The 23,182-nt window shown below is 39.6% G+C and overlaps 1 protein-coding gene across 6 annotated transcripts in view; it reads left to right on the forward strand.

Moving 5' to 3' along the window:
* Window positions 1-23,182, forward strand: part of CSPP1 (centrosome and spindle pole associated protein 1) — a 266,222-nt gene that overhangs the window by 236,006 nt on the left and 7,034 nt on the right. For all 6 annotated transcript variants that reach the window (XM_027570502.2, XM_027570590.2, XM_027570366.2 and 3 more), the window contains 4 exons: window positions 2,004-2,144; window positions 3,951-3,997; window positions 15,497-15,560; window positions 21,298-21,407. In XM_027570502.2, coding sequence (XP_027426303.2) covers window positions 2,004-2,144; window positions 3,951-3,997; window positions 15,497-15,560; window positions 21,298-21,407 — 362 coding nt within the window. The remainder of the gene's footprint in view (window positions 1-2,003; window positions 2,145-3,950; window positions 3,998-15,496; window positions 15,561-21,297; window positions 21,408-23,182) is intronic.

Genomic DNA, 23,182 nt, shown 5'->3' on the forward strand with positions numbered 1-23,182 from the left:
TTGATTGTCGGTTAACTAGAATTTGGTTAATTTATTACAACAATCCAATTGCAAAGCAACCCATTTATTTATTTTTTATTATGTTCAGTTAGTCAGCATATAATACATCATTAGTTTTTGGTGTAGTGTTCAGTGATTCATTAGTTGTGTATAACACCCAGTGTTCATCCCAACATGTGCCCTCCTTAATACCCATCACCCGGTTACCCCATCCCCCTCCTTCTGTAACCCCCAGTTTGTTTCCCGGAGTCCAGAATCTCTCATGGTTTGTCTCCCTCTCTGATTTCTTCCCATTCATTTTTCTTTCCCTTTCCCTATGGTCCTGCTTGCTATTCTTTATGTTCCACATATGAGTGAAACCATATGATTGTCTTCCTCTACTTGACTTACTTCACTTAGCATAATCCCCTCCAGTTCCATCCATGTCGATGCAAATGGTGGGTATTCATCCTTTCTGATGGCTGAGTAATATTCCATTGTATATGGGAGGCGTTGTATTAAGCCAGTAGGTCTCAGAGTTTGGTCAGGGGACCTGTGCAGTCAGAACTGTTTTCATTATAAACTAAGACATTATTTGTCTTTTTCATGTTTATTCTCACATGTGTGTACAGGTTTTCTGGAGGTTACATACGTGATAAATCCATTGCTCTGATGCTAATAATACATTTGTGTATTCTCATGTTTTAAAAATTTCTTAGTTTTAATTTCTAATAAGGCCTGTGTGTGTGTGAGAGAGAGACATAGATAAAAGCTCCTTGGGGTCCTCAAAGAGTATAAAGAGATCGTGAGAACAAAAAAGGTTTACACCATAAAATTGAGCCATTCATTTCCCTGTATGATTTCCACATTGAATCCTCGTTCATTATATGACTTGGTTTTTGAGGTTTCTTAAAGTTTTTACAGAGAGGAAACTGAGTCTGGAAGTGGCCAAGTCAGGGTCCATCCAATCCAAGTTCATGTGTCCAGAGTGTCTTCTGTTAACTTTGCTCTTAACCATTTTCTAGTTCTTACTCAACTTGGTTCCCATGTTTTTATTATATTATACTTTTAAATTATTTTGGTAATTGTGATAATTTCTGATCATAAAGCCTTTTACATATTTATGATCATTTCTTTAAATTGTATTCCAGTAGTATAATTAGTAGATCAAAGGGAATAATAGTTTCAAGGCTTTTTAAATGTATGAACTATATTTTTGTTCTCAAGATTTAAAAATTAAGTTTTGGGCGCCTGGGTGGCTCAGATGGCTGGGCGTCTGCCTTCGGCTCGGGTCATGGTCTCAGGGTCCTGGGATCGAGTCCCGCATCGGGCTCCCTGCTCCTTGGGAGCCTGCTTCTCCCTCTGCTTTTCTCTCTGTCTCTCATGAATAAATAAATTAATTTAAAAAAATAAAAATTAAGTTTTAACATTTTCATTCTGATCACTTGATATTCTTGAACTTGTGGCATAGATGAATTCTTAGATTGTCATTTCCTCCACTAATGACATCTCTCCTAAAATTCCAGCCAGTCTGCCTTTATCTTGCTTTTTGTATGATATATGCAAGGGTTAAAATATTAATTGGCCAATAACATTGTTTCATTTTTTCAGTATATTTTAGGGACTGGCTGTGATTACAGTGTCTAAATGGCTGCCTGAGTTGTAGCCCTGTGACTGCTTGGCTATCACCTGTATATAGTTGCCCAGCTGTGTGCTCTGGGAGGCATCTTGGGGAGTGGGGAGGTATGGATGGAGATTGCATAATAAGCTACTGCTTGTTCTGGGGTGGGGCAGGGGGGTTCCTTTTAATGTTGGTAAGTTTGTGAAAGGGCATTTACTTAAAGAATATTAATTTCGTGTTGAGTTTTATGATAATTTTAATATCTCTTGACTTTGGTGATATTTTATTATTTTAATTGTTCCTTGATTTTGAAATTAGGTTACTCATATGTTACTTATAGTGAAGTTTTATAAAATCTCCTTTGGAAACAAGATTGAACTTAGCTATATATTTTTTGTACTAGATTCAGAAACACGAGTTGATCTGAAATTTATGTACCCGGATCCTCCAAGAGATCACCACACCTTAGAGATTCAGCAGCAAGCCCTACTAAGAGAGCAGCAGAAGAAACTGAATAGAATGAAGATGCAGGAAGATGCTGAAGGTAAGAAATAATCATTCCTGTCTCAAATAGTATCAGTCGGTTGTTTGTTGTTGTTGGCTTCTTTTCTCTCTGGTATTGATTTCAGTCCCAGGCAGCTTCCCGCCACTGGCAGCTCCATGCTTACGTGGCCCTTTTGGCAGATAGTCCCAGAAAAGGACAGGTCCCCGAGAGGGCTCTGGTTGCTGTGGCTGAGGTACGTTATGTGTGAGAGGGGTCCAGGGAGGATTGAGGACCTCGGCTAGGCCAGGTGCCATCTGCAGCAGGAAGTAGGAGCCAGGGGGAGGAGTGCTGGGCAAACACACCAGTGCCCTATGGGGCATTTCTTTGCCATGTGTGTCTGACAGGTTTTGATATGGCATCAAAATCTGTTTAGCGAGACTGGGCTATGAATGTACGTTTGTATAATCAGCCAGTCAACAGATACTGAGTGCCTATTGGTGAGCACAAGTACTGACCCATATCCGGGGGATGTGGTGATGAAGGAAATATGCTCCTCCTGTCAAGGAGCTTATACTTTGTGGCAGGAGTTAGATGCTAAATAAGCATAAATGTGCTGAATGCTGCAAAGGAGAATCTAGGGTCCCTTGGGAGTATGGAACTGGGGAGTGGGGGAGCACCTGATGGCAGAGTGGGGGTAGCTGCCTCACAGAGCAGAGCATCTTGGACCCTGTTGGCCCAGTGTCCTGCAGGACTTCACATATTTCCCCAGCTTTGCCAGCCTGCAGGCCCCTGAGGGTGGCCATGGAAAATGAGTCCTAAAAACACAACAATCCAGTAATAAGAATGAGAAGACATTCTCATTCTCAGGCTTGCAGGATCTGGGGAATGTTTTTTCACCAGGAGACATTATCACAGGAGTAAGTGGTGCACCATTTTAGGCCCAGGTCAAGACTGATAAAGATTGATACAGGGAAAGTCTTTCCTCCATTTTGTACAGGACTTTTCACAGTAGTCTCATAGATCACCCTCTGACAGCAGAGTAACCCAGATTCTATGATAAATAGTAGGCATGTCATCAGAGAAGAGAAACTAGGACATTCTTCAACCTTTACAAGCATTTTGGTGGAATTTTTCCAGAGGAGACCCAGCTGATGATCTGATCTGGTGTGGTCTTGGCATATTAGGCTGATTAACCCAAAAGTAGTCCCCAGGTGGAGGGATGCAGGTGCATGTTGGCACTGAGGGTATTCATCTGCCATAGCAGCCACTGGCCAGCTTCCAATAAAGACGATGATGACTGAATAAGAAAATGGCTTAACTATAAAAGTCACAAACATGGTATAAAATAGTCTGAGAAGGAATACAGGCTATCATTCATCGGTAGCCTATTTATTCCCAAAGGCAGTCTCTAAAGGACAAAATGCACTATTCAGAGGAACACATAGGAACACTGGTCAAATCCATGAGGGGCCTTTGGGACACCTGTTCCAGAATCTCTGTGGAACCAGGTGCCTGGAGCTGAACTAATTCCATGTGAGGGGCCGTGTTTAACTCCACTCAGCCACTGGAAATTGGGTTGTGGAAATATGAGTGAAGCTGGTGAAGAATCCTGCTTTTCTTTTTCTACAGACATCAGTATTAAGCTCATAATGACATTTACTTTTTCTAGTCAACTAGAATGGGTGCTGAGTTATATTTATTAATAAATAAGTAATATCTTAACATTCTAAAATGTGATAGTTGAAAAAGAATTTCCAGTAGAGAGCTAGTCACAAAAGATATTCTAAAAGGTTTTTTTTTTTGATATTCTAAAAGTTTTTATTTTTAAAATGTTTTCTTTTTTTTTTTTTTCTCCATTAACTACAGTTGACTTAGATGCCATCCCAAGTGCTAAAGTACGGGACCTCAGAATGGTAAGAAGCCAGTTACAGTTTTTCAAGCTTGTTTTTGGGGGATAAAAAATTTTAGGCATATGGTAAGTGAGTAATCCAGTTTTTAATATTGAATTAAGAAAGAATTTAATCTTGTCTCATCCATGTAGTGGGTAGGTAGAGATATATTAGTAAAATACGTAGAGAGAAAGCGTATTGTTATACGAAGTGTAGTGTGTTACAAACTTTAGAGCTAGGCTGTTTAGGTTAGTCTGTTTTAGCTATGTGACTTCAGGCAGGGTATTTAATCTTTCTGTGCCTTAGCTTCCTTATATTGAGATAATATTGAGGGTGGCTATAAGAATTATTATTTGTGAGAGGAGGAGCAAGATGGCGGAGGAGTAGGAGACCTAAATTTCGTCTGGTCCCAGGAATTCAGCTAGATAGTCATCAAACCATTCTGAGCACGTACTAATTCAACCAGAGATCGAAATAAAGAACAGCAGCAACTCTCTGAACAGAAAAGTGACCACTTTCTGGAAGGTAGGATGTGCGGAGAAGTGAATCCGAGGCGATATTTGGGAAGATAGATGGTGGGGGAGGAGTCTTCCATCAGCCGCTACCGGCAAGTGCTAGAGCCGCGGAGCACAAAATCGGAACTTTTAGAAGTCGGCTCCGCTGAGGGACGTCGCTCCAGTGGCTAAGCGGGGGGTGGAACCTTCACTGGGACAGTGTGGTCTCAGGACCCTCGGCGTCACAGGAAGACCAGGGTTGCCTGAGTGCGGCAGAGCTCCCAGGTAGCGGAGCGGGGAAGCCGGCTGCAGAGATGGAGCCAAGGAGTGGGCTCTCAGCTCGGGGTTGCCATAAACCGAGGTCCGCGGTACAGTTGGGCCACTGCTCTTTGAGCAGGGACCCAACAAGTGGCAGATCCGGGGAGATTCCCCTTCTTCCCCCCCGGGAGGAGCGGCGCGGGAGCACACCGCAGGGATCTGCTGGGTTTGGAGATTCCACACGGGGTCATGTGCCAGAGATAGAGATGCTCGGTCACAGGCTGGGTGAGCACAGAGGGCGGCCGGAGACTGGGGAGACAGGAGTGATTGACTGCTTTTCTCTGGGGGCGCACTGAGGATCAGGTCCCCGAGTTCTCGGCTCCTCCGGGATGGAGATAGGGAGGCCACCATTTCCACCCTGGTCCTCCAAAGCTGTATGGAAAGCTTGCAGGGAGCAAAAGCTCCCGAGAGCAAACCCGAGCAGATTACTTAGCCGGGACCTGGCAAGGGCGGGGCAATTCCACCTCCGGCAGACATTTGGGAACCGCGGCAACAGGCCCCTCCTCCAGAAGATCAGCAAGAACAGCCAGCCAAGACCACATTTACCGATCAATGAGAATGGCAGAACTCCAGCACTAGGGGAATACTGCACATAGAATTCATGGCTTTTTCTGCCCCCTGATTCTTTAGTCTTTCAAAGTTAATCTTTTTAATTTTTTTTGGTTTTTCTTTTTCCCTTTTTCAACCAACATCTTATCGATCCCTTTTTAAAAATCTTTATGTTTCATTTTTAGAGTCATATTTTATCCCTTCATAGTAGTTAACCTTATTTCTGGTGTGTGTGTATATATATATATATATAAGTTGTTCTCTCTTTAAAATTTTGGGATACAGTTTCTTCTAACAGACCAAAATATACCCTAAATCTCTAGTGTATGGCTTTGTTCTAGTCTCCTGCCTGATCAAATTCTCTCCCTTTCTTTTTTTTTTTTTTAATTCCTCTTCTTTCTTTTTTCAACCAAGTTATCTTCTCAATTTCTTTTATAAAATCTTTTATAATTTTCACCTTTACAGTCATATTACATCCCTTCATTGTATTTACCCTTATTTTTGTACATATATATGTTTTTCTTTCTATAAAATTTTGGGGGGCACTTTCTTCTAACAAACCAAATTATGCCCAAAATTTAGTGTGTGGCACTGATCTATGCACCAGCCTGATCATATTTGATCAGATTCTTTTTTTTTTCTTTTTTCTTTCTTTCCATTTCTTTTCCCCTGGTTTCAGGTGTCTTCCGATTTGTTTAGTGTATATTTTTCTGGGGTCGTTGTTACCCTGTTAGCATTTTGTTCTCTCATTCATCTATTCTTCTCTGGACAAAATGAAAAGACGGAAAAAATCACCTCAAAAAAAAAAGAACAAGAGGCAGTACCGACTGCCGGGGCCCTAATCAATACAGACATTACTACGATCTCAGAACTAGAGTTCAGCATGACGATTTTAAACATACTAGCTGGGGTTGAAAAACATGGAAGATATTAGAAAAACCCTTTCTGGAGAAATAAAAGAACTAAAAACTAACCAAGTCAAAATCAAAAAGGCTATTAATGAGGTGCATTAAAAAATGGAGGCTCTAACTGCTAGGATGAATGAGGTACAAGAGAGAATTAGTAATATAGTAGACCAAATGATGGAGAATACGGAAGCTGAGAAAAAGAGAGATAAACAACTACTGGATCACAAGGGCAGAATTTGAGAGATAAGCGATACCATAAGATGAAACAATATTAGAATAATTGGGATCCCAGAAGAAGAAGAAAGAGAGGAGCAGAAGGTATATTGGAGCAAATTATAGCAGAGAACTTCCCTAATTTGGGAAAGAAAACAGGCATCAAAATCCAGAAAGGGACAGAGAACCCCCCTCAAAATCAATAAAAATAGGTCAATACCCCGACATCTAATAGTAAAACTTAGTCTCAGAGACAAAGAGAACATCCTGAAAGCAGCTTGGGACAAGAGATCTGTAACCTAAGTTGGTAGAAACATTAGATTGGCAACAGACCTATCCACAGAGAACTGGCAGGCCAGAAAGCACTGCCATGATGTATTCAGAGCACTAAACGAGAAAAATATGCAGCCAAGAATACTATATCCAGCTAGGCTGTCATTGAAAAGAGAAGGAGAGATAAAAAGCTTCCAGAACAAACAAAAACTAAAGGAATTTTCAAACACCAAACCAGCCCTACAAGAAATATTGAAAGGGGTCCTCTAAGCAAAGAGAGAGCCTAAAAGTAACATAGACCAGAAAGGAACAGAGAAAATCTACAGTAACAGTCACCTTACAGGCAATACAATGGCACTAAATTCATATCTTTCAATAGTTACCCTGAATGTAAATGGGCTAAATGCCCCAATCAAAAGACACAGGGTATCAGATTGGATAAAAAAAAAAAAGACCCATCGATATGCTGTCTGCAAGAGACTCATTTGAGACTCAAAGACACCTCCAGACTGAAAGTGAGGGGGTGGAAAACCATTTACCATGCTAATGGACACCAAAAGAAAGATGGGGTGGCAATCCCTATATCAGACAAATTTAAACCAAAGACTATAATAAGAGATGAGGAAGGACACTATATCCTACTTAAAGAGTCTATCCAACAAGAAGATCTAACAGTTGTAAATATCTGTGCCCCTAACATGGGAGCAGCCAGTTATATAAGCCAGTTAATAACAAAAGCAAAGAAACACATTGACAACAATACAGTAATAGTAGGGGACTTTAACACCCCGCTCATTGAAATGAACAGATCATCTAAGCAAAAGATCAACAAGGGAATAAAGACTTTAAATGATACACGGGACGAAATCGACTTTACAGATATATTCAGAACATTCTATCCCAAAGCAGCAGAATACACAGTCTTCTCTAGTGCCCATGGAACATTCTCCAGAATAGATCACATCCTGGGTCACAAATCAGGTCTCAACTGGTACCAAAAGATTGGGAACATTCCCTGTATATTTTTGGACCACAATCTTTGAAACTAGAACTCAGTCGCAAAAGGAAAGTCGGAAAGAACTCAGATACATGGAGGCTAAAGAGCATCCTACTAAAGAATGAATGGGTCAACCAGGAAAATAAAGAAGAATTTAAAAAATTCATGGAAACAAGCGAAAATGAAAACACAACTGTTCAAAATCTTTGGGTTGTAGAAAAGCAGTCCTAAGAGGAAAGTATATGGCAATACAAACCTTTGTCAAGAAACAAGAAAGGTCTCAAATACACAACCTAACCCTACACCTAAAGGAGCTGGAGAAAGAACAGCAAATAAAGCCTAAACCTAGCAGGAGAGGAGAAATAATAAAGATCAGAGCAGAAATCAATGAAATAGAAAACAAAAGAACATTTGAACAGGTCAACGAAACTAGGAGCTGGTTCTTTGAAAGAATTAATGAGATTGATAAACCCCTGGCCGGACTTACAAAAAAGAAAAGAGAAAGGATGCAAATAAATAAAATCATGAATGAAAGAGGAGAGATCACAACCAACACCAAAGCAATACAAACAATTATAAGAACATGTTATGAGCAACCATATGCTAGGAGATTAGATCATCTAGAAGAAATGGATGCATTCCTAGAGATGTATAAACTACCAAAATTGAACCAGGAAGAAATAGAAAACCTGAACAGACCTATAACCACTAAGGAAATTGGAAGCAGTAATCAAAAATCTCCCAACAAACAAAAGCCCAGGGCCAGATGGCTTCCCAGGGGAATTCTACCAAACATTTAAAGAAGAATTAATACCTATTCTTCTGAAACTGTTCCAAGAAATAGAAATGGAAGGAAAACTTCCAAACTCGTTTTATGAGGCCACCATTACCTTGATCCCAAAACCAGACAAAGACCCCATCAGAAAGGAGAATTACAGACCCATATCCTTGATGTACATGGATGCAAAAATTCTCACCAAAATACTAGCCAATAGGATCCAACAGTACATGAAAAGGATTATTCACCATGACCGAGTGGGATTTATCCCTGGGCTGCAGGGTTGGTTCAACATCTGCAAATCGATCATTGTGATACAATACATTGATAAAAGAACAACCATATGATCCTCTCAACAGATGCAGAAAAAGCATTTGACAAAGTACAGCATCCTTTCTTGATCAAAACTCTTCAGAGTATAGGGATAGAGGGTACATACCTCAATATCATAAAAGCCATCTATGAAGAACCCACGGCAAATATCATTCTCAATGGAGAAAAACTGAGAACTTTCCCCCTAAGGTCAGGAATACGGCAGGGATGTCCACTATTACCACTGCTATTCAGCATAGTATTAGAAGTTCTAGCCACAGCAATCAGACAACAAAAAGAAATCAAAGGCATCTGAATCAGCAAAGAAGAAGTCAAACTCTCACTCTTTGCAGATGATATGATACTTTATGTGGAAAACCCAAAAGACTCCATCCCAAAACTGCTAGAAGTCATACAGTAATTCAGTTAAGTGGCACGCTATAAAATGAATGTGCCGAAATCAGTGGCATTCCTATACACCAACAACAAGACAGAAGAAAGAGAAATTAAGGAGTCGATCCCATTTACAGTTGCTCCCAAAACCATAATATACCTAGGAATAAACCCAACCAAAGGACAAAGAATCTGTACTCAGAAAACTATAAAATACTTATGAAAGAAATTGAGAAAGACACAAAGAAATGGAAAATCTTTCTATGCTCATGGATTGGAAGAACAAATATTGTGAAGATGTCAATGCTACCTAGAACAATCTACACATTTAATGCAATCCCTATCAAAATACCATCCACTTTTTTCAAAGAAATGGAACAAATAATCCTAAAATTTGTATGGAACCAGAAAAGACCCCAAATAGCCAGAGGAATGTTGAAAAAGAAAAGCAAAGCCAGTGGCATCCGACTTCGGACTTCAAGCTCTATTACAAAGCTGTCATCATCAAGACAGTATGGTACTGGCACAAAAACAGACACATAGATCAATGGAACAGAATAGAGAGCCCAGAAATGGACCCTCAACTCTATGGTCAACTAATCTTCAACAAAGCAAGAAAGAATGTCCAATGGAAAAAAGATAGTCTCTTCAACAAATGGTGTTGGGAAAATTGGACAGCCACATGCAGAAGCATGAAACGACCATTTCCTTACACCACACACAAAAATAGACTCAGAATGGTTGAAAGACCTCAATGTGAGATAGGAGTCCATCAGAATCCTAGAGGAGAACACAGGCAGCAACCTCTTCGACCTCAGCTGCAGCAACTTCTTCCTAGAAGCATTGCCAAAGGCAAGGGAAGCAAGGGCAAAAATGAACTATTGGGACTTCATCAGGATAAAAAGCTTTTGCACAGCAAAGGACATGGTCAACAAAACCAAAAGACAACCAACATAATGGGAGAAGATATTTGCAAATGATAGATAAAGGGCTAGTATCCAAAATCTATAAAGAACTTATCAAACTCAACACCCAAAGAACAAATAATCCAATCCAATGAGTAGAAGACATGAACAGCTATTTTTCTAAAGAAGACATCCAAATGGCTAAAGACACATGAAAAAGTGCTCAACATCGCTCGGCATCAGGGAAATCCAAATGAAGACCTCAGTGAGATACCAGTCACACCAGTCAGAATGGCTTAAATGAACAAGTCAGGAGACGACAGATGTTGGCAGGGATGCGGAGAAAGGGGAACCCTCCTACGCTGTTGGGAATGCAAGCTGGTGCACCCACTCTGGAAAACAGTATGGAGGTTCCTCAAAAAGTTGAAAATAGAGCTACCATATGACCCAGCAATTGCACTACTGGGTATTTACCCCAAAGATACAAATGTAGAGATCTGAAGGGGTACATGCACCCCGCTGTTTATAGCAGCAATGTCCACAAAAGCCAAACTATGCAATGAGCCCAGATGTCCATGGACAGATGAATGGATAAAGAATATGTGTTATATATATATATATACACAATGGAATATTATGCAGCCATCAAAAGGAATGAGATCTTGCCATTTGCAACGACATGGATTGAACTGGAGGGTATTATGCTGAGCGAAATAAGTCAATCAGAGAAAGACATGTATTATCTCACTGAGAGGAGGAATTCTTAATCTCAGGAAACAAACTGAGGGTTGCTGGAGTGGTGGGGGGTGGGAGGGATGGGGTGGTTGGTTGGTAGACATTGGGGAGGGTATGTGCTATGGTGAGTGCTGTGAATTGTGTAAGACTGTTAAATCACAGACCTGTACCTCTGAAACACATAATACATTATACGTTAAAAAAAAATGAAGTAGATAGCAGGAAGGGAAAAATGAAGGAGGGCAATTCGGAGGGGGAGATGAACCAGAAGAGACTATGTACTCTGAGAAACAAACTGAGGGTTCTAGCGGGGAGGGGCGGTGGGGGGATGGGTTAGCCTGGTGGTATTGAAGAGGGCACATACTGCATGGAGCACTGGGTGTTATACGCAAACAATGAATCATGGAATACTACCTCAAAAACTAATGATATAATGTATGGGTATTCACATAACATAATAAAAGAAAATTATTATTTGCACATCACTTAGGGATAGGCTTAGCACGTAATTTCTATATAAATGTTTATTAAATAAAAAATAGCTCAGGTTGTTGCAGAGATTAAGTGAGATGATATATTAACACGGGGCCTGGTCCATGAGTGCCGTGTGTTTGCTTTCAACATCATTAGCAGCAGTGGAAGTAGGAGTTTATAAGTAGTGGTGAGGCCTGTTAAGAAAGTAAGCAAGGTAAGGACATCATTCTCCTGAGGTGACATCTGTGCAAAGACTGAATAAAGGGAAGGCATGAGCCACTTTCATGCAGCAGATATGTATTGAATACTGACTGTGGACCAGATACAATCCTAGGTGCTGGGGGTCCTGGAGTGAGCAAAAGGCACAAAAATCCCTGCCCTCTGAGGGCTTAGTTTCTGGTAAGACGGAGAGACAATAAACAAACAAAACATACAGTATGTTAAATCGTGGGGCTCTGGTGTCTATGATGGCCTGGAGAAGGGGTCCTGGGTGTCCTGGGCTGACAGGGTTTACAATATGAAATATAATGGGCATGGAAGGCCTCACCGAGTATTTAACATTTAAGTAAGGGCATCAAGGAGGCGGCCATGTGAATTACCAGGGGGTACATCTGGAGGAAGAAGCTTCTAGATGGCAGCCCTGGGCAGGAGTAGGCTTGGTGCACACGGGGAGCAGTGAGCAGACCGGAGAGTCTGGAGAGCCAGGAGCAGGGGGTTGGGAGCAGATGGGGTAGAGAGGTGATGGGCTGGACTGTGGAGCCTCTGAGCCCATCACAGGGTTTTGCCTTTTACACTGTGAATGTGTTGAGATGCTTCTAAAGTTTTGGAGCAGAGTAGTGACAGGGCTACTGCTATAATCTAGTTAAGACATAATGTGATTTAGCCCCAGGTGGGAACAGTGGAAGTGGTCGGAAGTGGCTGGATTTATTTTGAAAGGAGACCTGATAGTATTTTGACATATTGGCTGTGGGGTATGAGGAGTCAAAGGTGGACTTCAAGGGTTTTGGTTGGGAGTTGCTGTTTATAGTGGCGGGTGAAGCAGGAGAAACACATTTGGGGGTGGGGAAGATTAGGAACTTAGTTTAAAACATGGTAAGTTTTGAGATGCTTGTTAGAAAACCAGTTGGAACTGGTGAGTAGCAGATAGATAAGAGAGTTCAGCGGAAAAGATTGAGGTTGGAAATAAATTTAATTTTCATAAACACAAATGATAGTAACAGTATTATCACATTTTCAGATTATAAAGGTAAGGCTCAGCTTGGCTGTTTTAGTAGCCCAGGGTTACCAGTTGGTAGCTTTTGGTGCTTCAATTGAAGTGATAATGATGTTGCTAATAGCTACCATTTATTTTTTTATTTTTATTTTTTTTAAATTTTTTATTGTTATGTTAATCACCATATATTACATCATTAGTTTTTGGTGCAGTGTTCCATGATTCATTGTTTGTTCATAACACCCAGTGCTCCATGCAGAACGTGCCCTCCTCAATACCCATCACCAGGCTAACCCATCCCCCTACCCCCCTCCCCTCTAGAACCCTCAGTTTGTTTTTCAGAGTCCATCATCTCTCATGGTTCGTCTCCCCCTCTGACATACTCCCCTTTTCTTCCTCTTCTGTTATCTTCTTCTTTTTCTTTTTTCTTAAAATATGTTGCGTTATTTGTTTCAGAAGTACAGATCTGTGATTCAACAGTCTTGCACAATTCACAGTGCTCACCGTAGCACATACCCTCCCCAATATCTATCACCCAGCCACCCCATCCCTCCCACCCCCGACCACTCCAGTAACACTCAGTTTGTTTCCTGAGATTAAGAATTCCTCATATCAGTGAGGTCATGTGATACATGTCTTTCTCTGATTGACTTATTTCACTCAGCATAACACCCTCCAGTTCCATCCACGTCGTTGCAAATGGCAAGATCTCATTCCTTTTGATGGCTGCATAATATTCCATTGTGTGTATATACCACATCTTCTTTATCCATTCATCTGTCGATGGGCATCTTGGCTCTTTCCACAGTTTGGCTATGGTGGACATTGCTGCTATAAACATTGGGGTACACGTACCCCTTCGGGTCCCTACATTTGTATCTTTGTGGTAAATACCCAGTAGTGCAATTGCTGGATCGAACGGTAGCTCTAATTTCAACTGTTTGAGGAACCTCCATACTGTTTTCCAGAGGGGTTGCACCAGCTTGCATTCCCACCAACAGTGTAGGAGGGTTCCCCTTTCTCCACATCCCCGCCAACATCTGTCGTTCCCTGACTTGTTAATTTTAGCCATTCTGACGGGTGTGAGGTGGTATCTCATTGAGGTTTTGATTTGGATTTCCCTGATGCCAAGCGATGTTGAGCACTTTTTCATGTGCCAATAGCTACCATTTACAGAGTGACCACTCTGTGCCAGGTACTTGATTGATGTTTATTTCTCTCAAGTACACAACAAGGTATGCTTTCCCTATTTGACATTAAGAGGAAACTGCGGGCTCATGATCACGCAGTCCATAAGCTGCAAAGCCCAGACTTGAAATCAAGCTAGTCTTGAGAGCTCCTCCTTGTCCCCATGCCATACCTATTCCTGAAGTCTCTGTGGGTCGGTAGGTTTGTCTGTATGTGGCAGCCACATTTCTCAGTGAAAAGATACTGAAATTTAACAGCTGAGATTTTGGTTAAAATCCTGGACTAGTAAAACCATATTTTCCTGAGTAGAAACTCAGCATAAGCCAACAGCTTATCATGGCTGTTACCAAAAAGCTAATAAATTTTGGGCTCCTCATCTTCCTAGAAACTGGACTGTATAGAAAATACAGATGAAAGTAGGGCAGGTTGTCATGGAGAAGATAGAGCTTACATGGACTTGGATCACTTTTTATTTTATGTATCTTTTTTGAAAGATTTTATTTATTTATTTGACAGAGACACAACAAGAGAGGGAACACAAGTAGGGGGAGTGGGAGAGGGAGAAGTAGGCTTCCTGCTGAGCAGGGAACTCAATGCGGGGCTCCATCCCAGGACCCTGGGACCGTGACTTGAGCCGAAGGCAGACGCTTAACTGATTGAGCCACCCAGGCGCCCCTGGGATCACTTTTTAGTTATGTGAACGACTCTGATGAGGAAGAGAGGTTGGGCAGTATGCAGTGCTAGGAACACCTGGTTCAGTCCATTTGGTAAATATTAGATGCTGTTCATGGTAGAAAACAAAAGTAGAATCAATAGGTGTTAAAAAGGAAAGTTAAGTGCAATATATGGAAGAATTCAGTGAAAGAGAACTTTCTGATAATGCTGTGTATTAGTGGAATGTGTTTAGAAATTAATGGATAGCTCTTCAGTGGAGTGCTCTAGCACATCCTAGAAATTTGGTGGGGAAGTGGTGGTAGGTGACTTTAGGCTCCTTCCAAAATATAAGGTGACATTATTCTCTAAATGTAAATCTGTTAACCTCTTATTTGAGAGCTCAGTATAAGCACAATCCTAGTGTTATTTTTTCCCCTACTCTTATGTTCCCTCTGTGTCTGTGCTATACCTTTGTGACAACTGCTGTCACATAGGGCTGTCAGTGTCTGAGGGCATGCCCCTCTCTGTCCCCCATGGGACTGTGATCCACTCCACAGCAGAAACTCTTACTCATCTTTGTTCCTGGCATGGAGGAAATAATAGTAAGTGCACTGTACAGATTTATTGAAAGAATGAATGAATCTTGGCAATGGTTTAAAGACTTTTATTATTTATTTATTTATTTTTAAGATTTTTGTCAGAGAGAGAGAGCACAAGCAGGGGGAGCTGCAGGCAGAGTGAGAAGCAGGCTTCCTGCTGAGCAAGGACCCCGATGCGGGACTTGATTCTAGGACCCTGGGATCATGACCTGAGCCAAAGGCAGATGCTTAACTGACTGAGCCACCCAGGTGCCCCAGTTGAAAGACTTTTAATATTTAATTGGGTTCATTGCTTCATACTCTGTTTTCATCAGCAATATTGTGACCCATAATAAAACGGGTCTTTCCTCTTTTTTTGGGCATTGGAATGTGGTGTAGGAGGCAAGTAGCCAGTCTTACCTCTCCCCATCCTTTTTTGCTAATTTTGGGGACAGTGTGGAGACTTGTGCCTCTTGGTACAAATTTGTTGTTTTTCCATACAGGACTAAGAAAAATCACTAATATATGATGTTTCTTTTAGCCCAGAGAGGACTCTGATGATTTCTTGAAAACTTCATTATTGGAATCTGATAGTGCTTTTATTGGTGAGTATATTTATTTTACCAATCTAGTTATTTAAATATTAAGCATTATTTATATTTCTTTTAAGTATTTTTCTCCATACTTGACAAAATTAGTACTTCACTCTTTTGCAAGGTGGTAAAAAGGTAATATCCTATTTTACTAACTTAATCATCATCAAATATGACTTACTCTGATTCTGAAAACTTTATAAATAAAATGAGCTTTTGAAGTCATAGGAATGGTTCACACAAAAACCTGTACATGAATTTTCATAACAGCTTTACTTCTAATAGCCAAAACCTGGAATCAGCCCAGATATCCTTCAACAGGTGAACAGTTAAACTGTAGTACATCCATACCATGGGATACTGCTTAAGAGATGAGTGGATCAGGATCATATCAGTATTCTGGATGTGAGACTGTTGCTCTTCTTTTCCAAAACATTACTGCTGGGGGGACCTGGGCGAGGTGTGCAAAGGACCTCTTTGATTTCTTAAAACTGCATGTGAATCTTTACATTTTAAAAGGTCATAAGAATATTTTTAGTCTTAAGAAAAAATATATCTCACGGTACCTCTATGTATCTTCCTAAGTATTGTAATATACACATAATTATGTACTCTGATCATAAGCATTTCTGCTGTCTTAGGGCCATCAGGGAATTATATCTCCTACATATTAGTTGTATTTCATGAGATGAAAATTCCAAACTAGCCTATACTTTTTTTTTTTTAATGAGTTTTTCTTTTCCAGGATGTCATATTGTGGAGAGTGAGTAGAGATGGAGAAACCAGGAGGAAATAGGGATGGGGAGGTAGTCTGTGGAAGCATCAGGGAAATGTGACCTGTTCCTGCTAACAATTAAGACAGTTTGGGGCACTCGAGATGGTGTCTTAGACTATTTCATTATACCACACCAAAGATACACCAATCTGTCTTTTTGATACCCACAGATATCCCATAGTCATGACTGTTACCACTGTTCTAACGAATGTGGGTAAGACTTTTGTGTGTGTGATAACCTAGATGAGAAAGTTCTGAGGATCTAAATATATAGCATGTTGACTGTAGTTAACAGTACTGTACTGTATACACAAAAGTTGCTGTGAGAGAGAGTTTTCATGTCCTCACCCATAACAACAAGAACAACAACAAAATGGTAATTCTGCGAAGGAGGTGAAGTATGTGTTAACTAGCCTTATTGTCAAAAACATTTTGCAATATGTAATTGACTGACATGGGTCAATTGAACAACATGGGTCTGAACTGTGTGGATCCACTTAAACATGGATTTTTTTCTAGTAAATACAGTACAGTAAATATTTTCTCAGTAACATTTTCTCTTGATTCCTTTATTGTAAGAATATATATATAATATATATGGAACATATAAAGTATGTGTTAATCAACTGTTTAGTGTTATCAGTAAGGCTTCTGGTCTACAGTAAAGTTTTTGAGGAGTGCAAAAGTATATGTGCATTTTCGAACATACAGGAGCCCTACATGATTCAAGGGTCAGCTGTATACATAGAATCAGATCATCACATTGTACACCTTAAACTTACACAATGTTCTGTGTCTGTAATAAATTAAGCTGGAAAAAACACAAATTGACTATAAACAATAAGAAAGAAATTCAATTAATAATAAGTTTCCAAAACAGAAAGCACCAGGTTCAGATAGCTTCACTGGTGGATTCTACCAAACATTTAGGGAAAAATTCTACGAATTCTCTACAACCTGCTCCAGAAAATGGAAGCAGAGGGACACATTCTGTGTGTCTAGCATTACCCTAATACCAAAACCAGACAAAGAAGAGCACAAGAAAACTACATACCAATACCTCTCATGAACATAGATGCAGAAATTCTCAGCAAAATATTAGCAGATTGAATTCAACAACGTGTGAAAAGAAACACAACCAAGTGGGATCTATATCGGGTATGCAAAGCTGATTTACATTCAGTTAATATAATTAATCAAAATGTAATCATCGTATCAACAGGCAAAAGAAGAAAAATCACACGATCATTATCAGTAGATGCAGAAAGGCACTGAACAGAATCCAACACCCATTCATGAGAACTCTCAGCAAACTAGGGTTATAAGGGAGCATCCTCAACTTGACAGAGAACATCTACAGAAACCCTACAGCCAACATCATGTTTAATGATGAGGAGATAGAAACTTTCCTGTGAAGACCAGGAACAAGGCAAAGTGTCACTTCTCACTACTCCTTAACATCATTATGGAAGTCCTAGCTGATGTGCTAAGTCAAGGAAAGGAGGTATACAGATTGGGAAGGGAGAAGTAATACTAATACTGTCTTTGTGCACAGATGATATGATTGTAGGAAATCTGATAAATAAAAGAAACCCTGGTACTAATAATAAGTAGTTATAGCACGGTTGCAGGATACCAAGTTAAAACACAGAAGTCAGTTGCTTTCCTATATGTACCAGCAATGAACAAGTGGACTTAGAAATTTAAAACACAATATCACTTACATTAGCACCCCCTAAAAGAGAAATACATATAGATCTTGTACTGATTTTATTATGAAAAAAACTGCAAAACTTTTATGAAATAAAACAGACATTTCATGTTCATGGATTGGGAAATGCAATATGGTTTAAGGTACCAGTTCTTCTCAACCTGATCTATAAATTCAATGCAATCCCAGTTAAACTGATTCTAAAATTCATATGGAGAAGTGAAAGATCCAGAATAGCCAGCACAATATGGAAAGAGGACAAAGATGAAGACTGACACTACGTGACTTACTATAAAGTTAACAGGAATCAAGTGGGTGTGGTATTGGCAAAAGAATATACAAATAGATCAATTGAACAGAACAGAGTCTAGAAATAGAGCCAAACAAGTATAGTCCATTGATTTTTGACAAAAGAGCAAAAACAATGTAATGGACAAAAGATGGTTTTTTCAACAAATGGTGCTAGAACAACTGGACATCTACATGCAAAAAAAAAAGGGAATCTAGACACAGACCTTAGACCCTTCACCAGAATCAACTCAAAGTGGACCGTAGATCGAAATTATAAAATGCAAAATTATACAAGTCCTAGAAGATAACAGAGGGAAAAACCGAGAAGAACTTGGGGATGGTGATGACATTTTAGATACAATTCCAGAGGTGTAATCCATGAGAGAGAGATTGGATAAACTAGACTTCTTTAAAAACTAATGCTCTGTGAAAGACAATGGCAAGAGAATGAGAAGACAGGCTAGAGACTAGGAGAAAATACTTGGCTAAAGACCCATCTGATAAAGGACTTTTAGCCAGAATATACAAAGAACTCTTAAAACTAAACAGTAAGAATTCAATTAAAAGATGGGCAAAAGATCCAAACACATTTCACTAAGACCTACAGATGGCAAATAAGCATATGAAAATAATGTATTTAGGGAAATGTAAGTTAACAATGAGATGACACTATTAGATAGAATGGCCAAAATCCACAGGAACTCTCACTCAGTGCTGGTGGGAATGTAAAATGGTACAGCCACTTTGGGAAACAGTTTGGATGTTTCTTAAGAAACCAAACATACTCTTATCTTACAATCCTGCAATTACACTACTTGATATGTACCCAAAGGAGTTGAAACTTAATGTCCATACAAAAATCCACACACAGATATTTATAGCAGTTTTATCAGTAATTGCCAAGACCTGGAAGCAATCAAGATGTCTTTCAGAAGGTGAATGGATGAACATACTGTGATAAAACCAGACAGTGCGAAATTATTCAGTGCTGAAAAGGAATCACAGACCTCTACCTCTGAAACAAATAATACATTATATGTTTAAAAAAAAAAAAAGCAGGAAGGGAAGAATGAAGGGGGGGGATTTGGAGGGGGAGACGAACCATGAGAGATGATGGTCTCTGAGAAATAAAGTGAGGGTTCTAGAGGGGACGGGGGTGGGGGGTTGGGTTAGCCTGGTGATGGGTATTAAAAAGGGCATGTTCTGCATGGACCACTGGGTGTTATACGCAAACAATGAATCATGGAACACTACATCAAAAACTAATGATGTAATGTATGGTGATTAACATAAAAAAGAAGAAATGAGCTATGAAACCATGGAAAGATACAGAGGATCCTTGAATGTGTGTGTGTGAAAGAAGACAATCTGAACAGGCTACATACTGTATGATTCAACTCTATGACCATCAGGGAAAGGCAAAACTATGGAGGCAGCAAAGAGATCAGCAGTTGCCAGGGGTTCCAGCAGAGGGAGGAATGGGTAGGGGTGCACAGAGGAGTTTTAGGGCAGTGAAGCTATTCTGTGGATCCTGTCATAGTGGATACATGTCAAAACCCATGGAATGTATACCACCAAGAGTGAAGCCTAAACTATGGATGTTGGGTGATAATGTGTCAGTGCAGGTTTATTGATTTTAATGAACATACTACTCTGGTTGTTGATAGTGAGGTAGGCTATGAGTGTGTGAACAGGGGGTATATAGGAATTCCCTATTTTCCACTCCGTTTTCCTGAACTTAAAAACTCTTGTAAACAGTCTATGCTGTTTTTTTTTAAAGCAAGTGCATTAGTGGTAGGGTATATACAGAAATCAGAAAACTTTATTTTTGGAGTTTTAGAAAACCACACCTCATTCAGTAAAATGTAGTATTGCTGCCTTAAAAAAAAATGTACATTTTAAATACCAGAAATTTGAATATCACTTATAGGGTAAATGATAGTATTGTATCAGTGTTAAATTTCCTGAATGTGATAATGAAATTGTAGGTATAATGTAGGAGAAAGTCCTTGTTCTTAGATAGTAGATGCTTAAGTATGTGGGGATGAAGTGTCATGCAACTTACTGGTTCTGCAAAAACAAGCAACACCACCTCCCCCCATATAGAAATAAAGTAAATGTGGCAAAATAAGAAATGGTGATTTTAGGTATTTATTATAACTTTCCTTTAGGTTTTAATTTTTTAAAATAAAGAGTTGGAAAAATCCTTACCTCCATGATCACTAGAGAGGCTGTGATCAAAACGACTGACAATACCAAGTGTTCGTAAGGATATGGGAAACTAGAACCTTCTTAAAATGTAAAATGATAGAACCACTTCTGAAAATGGTTTGGTAGTTGCTCAAAATGCTAAACGTAGAGTTACACAGACTATCCCAACAATTTTACTCCTAGGAATATACCCCAAGAAATGAAAACATATGGCCATAAAGACATATACACGAATGTTCGTAGCAGAATTAATAATTGCCAACTAGAAACAGTTCACATATCCATCACCTGGTGAATACACAGATAAAATGTGATATAGCCATATGATGGGGCACTATACAGCAATAAGAATCAGTTGTACATGGTACAACATAAAAGAACCTCAAACACATTATGCTAAGTGGAAGACACAAAATATTACATTGTATATTCCATTTATATGTAATCTCAGGAAAGGTAAATCTCCTGAGCTTGAAAGCAGATCAGTGTTTAGTTGGGGCCAGGGAGGTGGGAGTTGTGAGTGATTGCCTGTGAGCACAAGGGAACTTTTTGAGGTGATAGACATGTTCTAAAACTAGATTTAGACGGCACAATTGACTGCACAATTCTATAAAAGTTATTGAACTGTGTACATTTGTAGTAGCTGAGTTTTATTACATGTAAAATCTAAAGCTATTAAAAAAAGAGTCTTGGTTTAGCTCGGAGTAAAAAGATTTGAAATGTTGGATGTTTAAGACTTCTCCTTTGTGTGGTCTTCTTAGGTGCTTATGGCGAGACATATCCTGCCATTGAAGATGACATCCTCCCTCTACAGTCCCAGCTGTCCTCTGCAAGGCAGCGCAGGAGGAACAAACAGAAAGGACTGGACTTTGTATGTATGAAATATCTTTTTCTTTTTTCCCTTCTCAGTTTAAGAGAGGTCTGGGTTCTGACCCATGCTAAATTGGTATGGTCCACAAGAGACTCATTTTAGAACCAAAGACACCTCCAGATTTAAAGTGAGGGGGTGGAAAACCATTTATCATGCTAATGGACATCAAAAGACAGCTGGGGTGGCAATTCTTATATCAGACAAATTAGATTTTAAACCAAAGACTGTAATAGGAGATAAGGAAGGACACTATATCATAATTAAGGGGTCTGTCCAACAAGAAGATCTAACAACTGTAAATATTTATACCCCTAACATGGAAGCAGCCAAATATATAAGCCAATTAATAACTAAATCAAAGAAACACATCGATAATAATACAATAATAGTAGGGGACTTTAACAACCCAGGCACTAAAATGGACAGATCCATCTAAGCAGAAGATCAACAAGGAAACAAGGGCTCTGAATGATACATTGGACCACATGGACTTCATAGATATATTCAGAGCATTCCATCCTAAAATAAGAGAATACACATTCTTCTGGAGTCCACATGGAACATTCTCCAAAATAGATCACATACTGGGTCTCAAATCAGGTCTCCACCAGTACCAAAAGATTGGGATCATTTCCTGCATGTTTTTGGACCACAATGCTTTGAAACTAGAACTCAATCACAAGAGGAAAGTCGGAAAGAACTCAAATACATGGAGGCTAGAGAGCATCCTACTAAAGAATGAATGGATCAACCAGGAAATTAAAGAATTTTAAGAATTCATGGAAACCAATGAAAATGAAAACACAACTGGTCAAAATCGTTGGGATGCAGCCAAGGCAGTCCTAAGAGGGAATCATACAGCAACACAAGTCTTTCTCAAGAAACAGGAAAGGTCTCAAATACACAACCTAAACTTACACCTAAGGAGCTGGAGAAAGAACAGCAAATAAAGACAACCCAGCAGGAGAAGAGAATTAATGAAGATTTGAGCAGAAATCAATGAAACAGAAAACAAAAGAACAGTAGGACAGATCAACGAAACTAGGAGGTGGTTCTTTAAAAAAATAATAAGATCGATAAACACCTGGCCAGATTTATCAAAAAGAAAAAAGGGGGGCACCTGGGAGGCTTAGCCGGTGAAGTGTCTGCCTTCAGCTCAGGTCATGATCCCAGGGTCCTGGGATCGAGTCCTGCATCGGGCTCCCTGCTCGGCGGGGAGCCTGCTTCTCCCTCTCCCTCTGCCTGCCTCTCTGCCTATTTGTGCTCTCTATTTCTCAAATAAATAAATAAAGTCTTAAAAAAAAAAAAAAGGACCCAAATAAATAAAATTATCAATGAAAGAGGACAGATCATGACCAACATGAAAGCAGGTATACAAACATAAAATTATAAAACAATTATAAAAACATATTATGAGCAACTATATATCAACAAGTTATGCAATCTGGGAGAAAAGGATGCATTCCTAGAGATGTATAAACTACAAAAACTGAACCAGGAAGAAACAGAAAACCTGAACAGACCCATAACCAGCAAGAAAATTGAAGAAGTAATCAAAGTCTCCCAACAAACAAGAGCCCAGGGCCGGATGACTTCACAGGGGAATTCTACTAAACATTTAAAGAAGAATTAATACCTATTCTTCTGAGGCTGTTTCAAAAAATAGAAATGGAAGGAAAACTTCCAAACTCATTTTATGAGGCCAGCATTACCTTGATCCCAAAACTAGACAACCCACCAAAAAGGAGAATTACAGACCAATATCTCTGATGAAC

The sequence above is a fragment of the Zalophus californianus genome, chromosome 4 (assembly GCF_009762305.2).
Source record: "Zalophus californianus isolate mZalCal1 chromosome 4, mZalCal1.pri.v2, whole genome shotgun sequence".
NCBI classification, from domain to species: Eukaryota; Metazoa; Chordata; class Mammalia; order Carnivora; family Otariidae; genus Zalophus; species Zalophus californianus.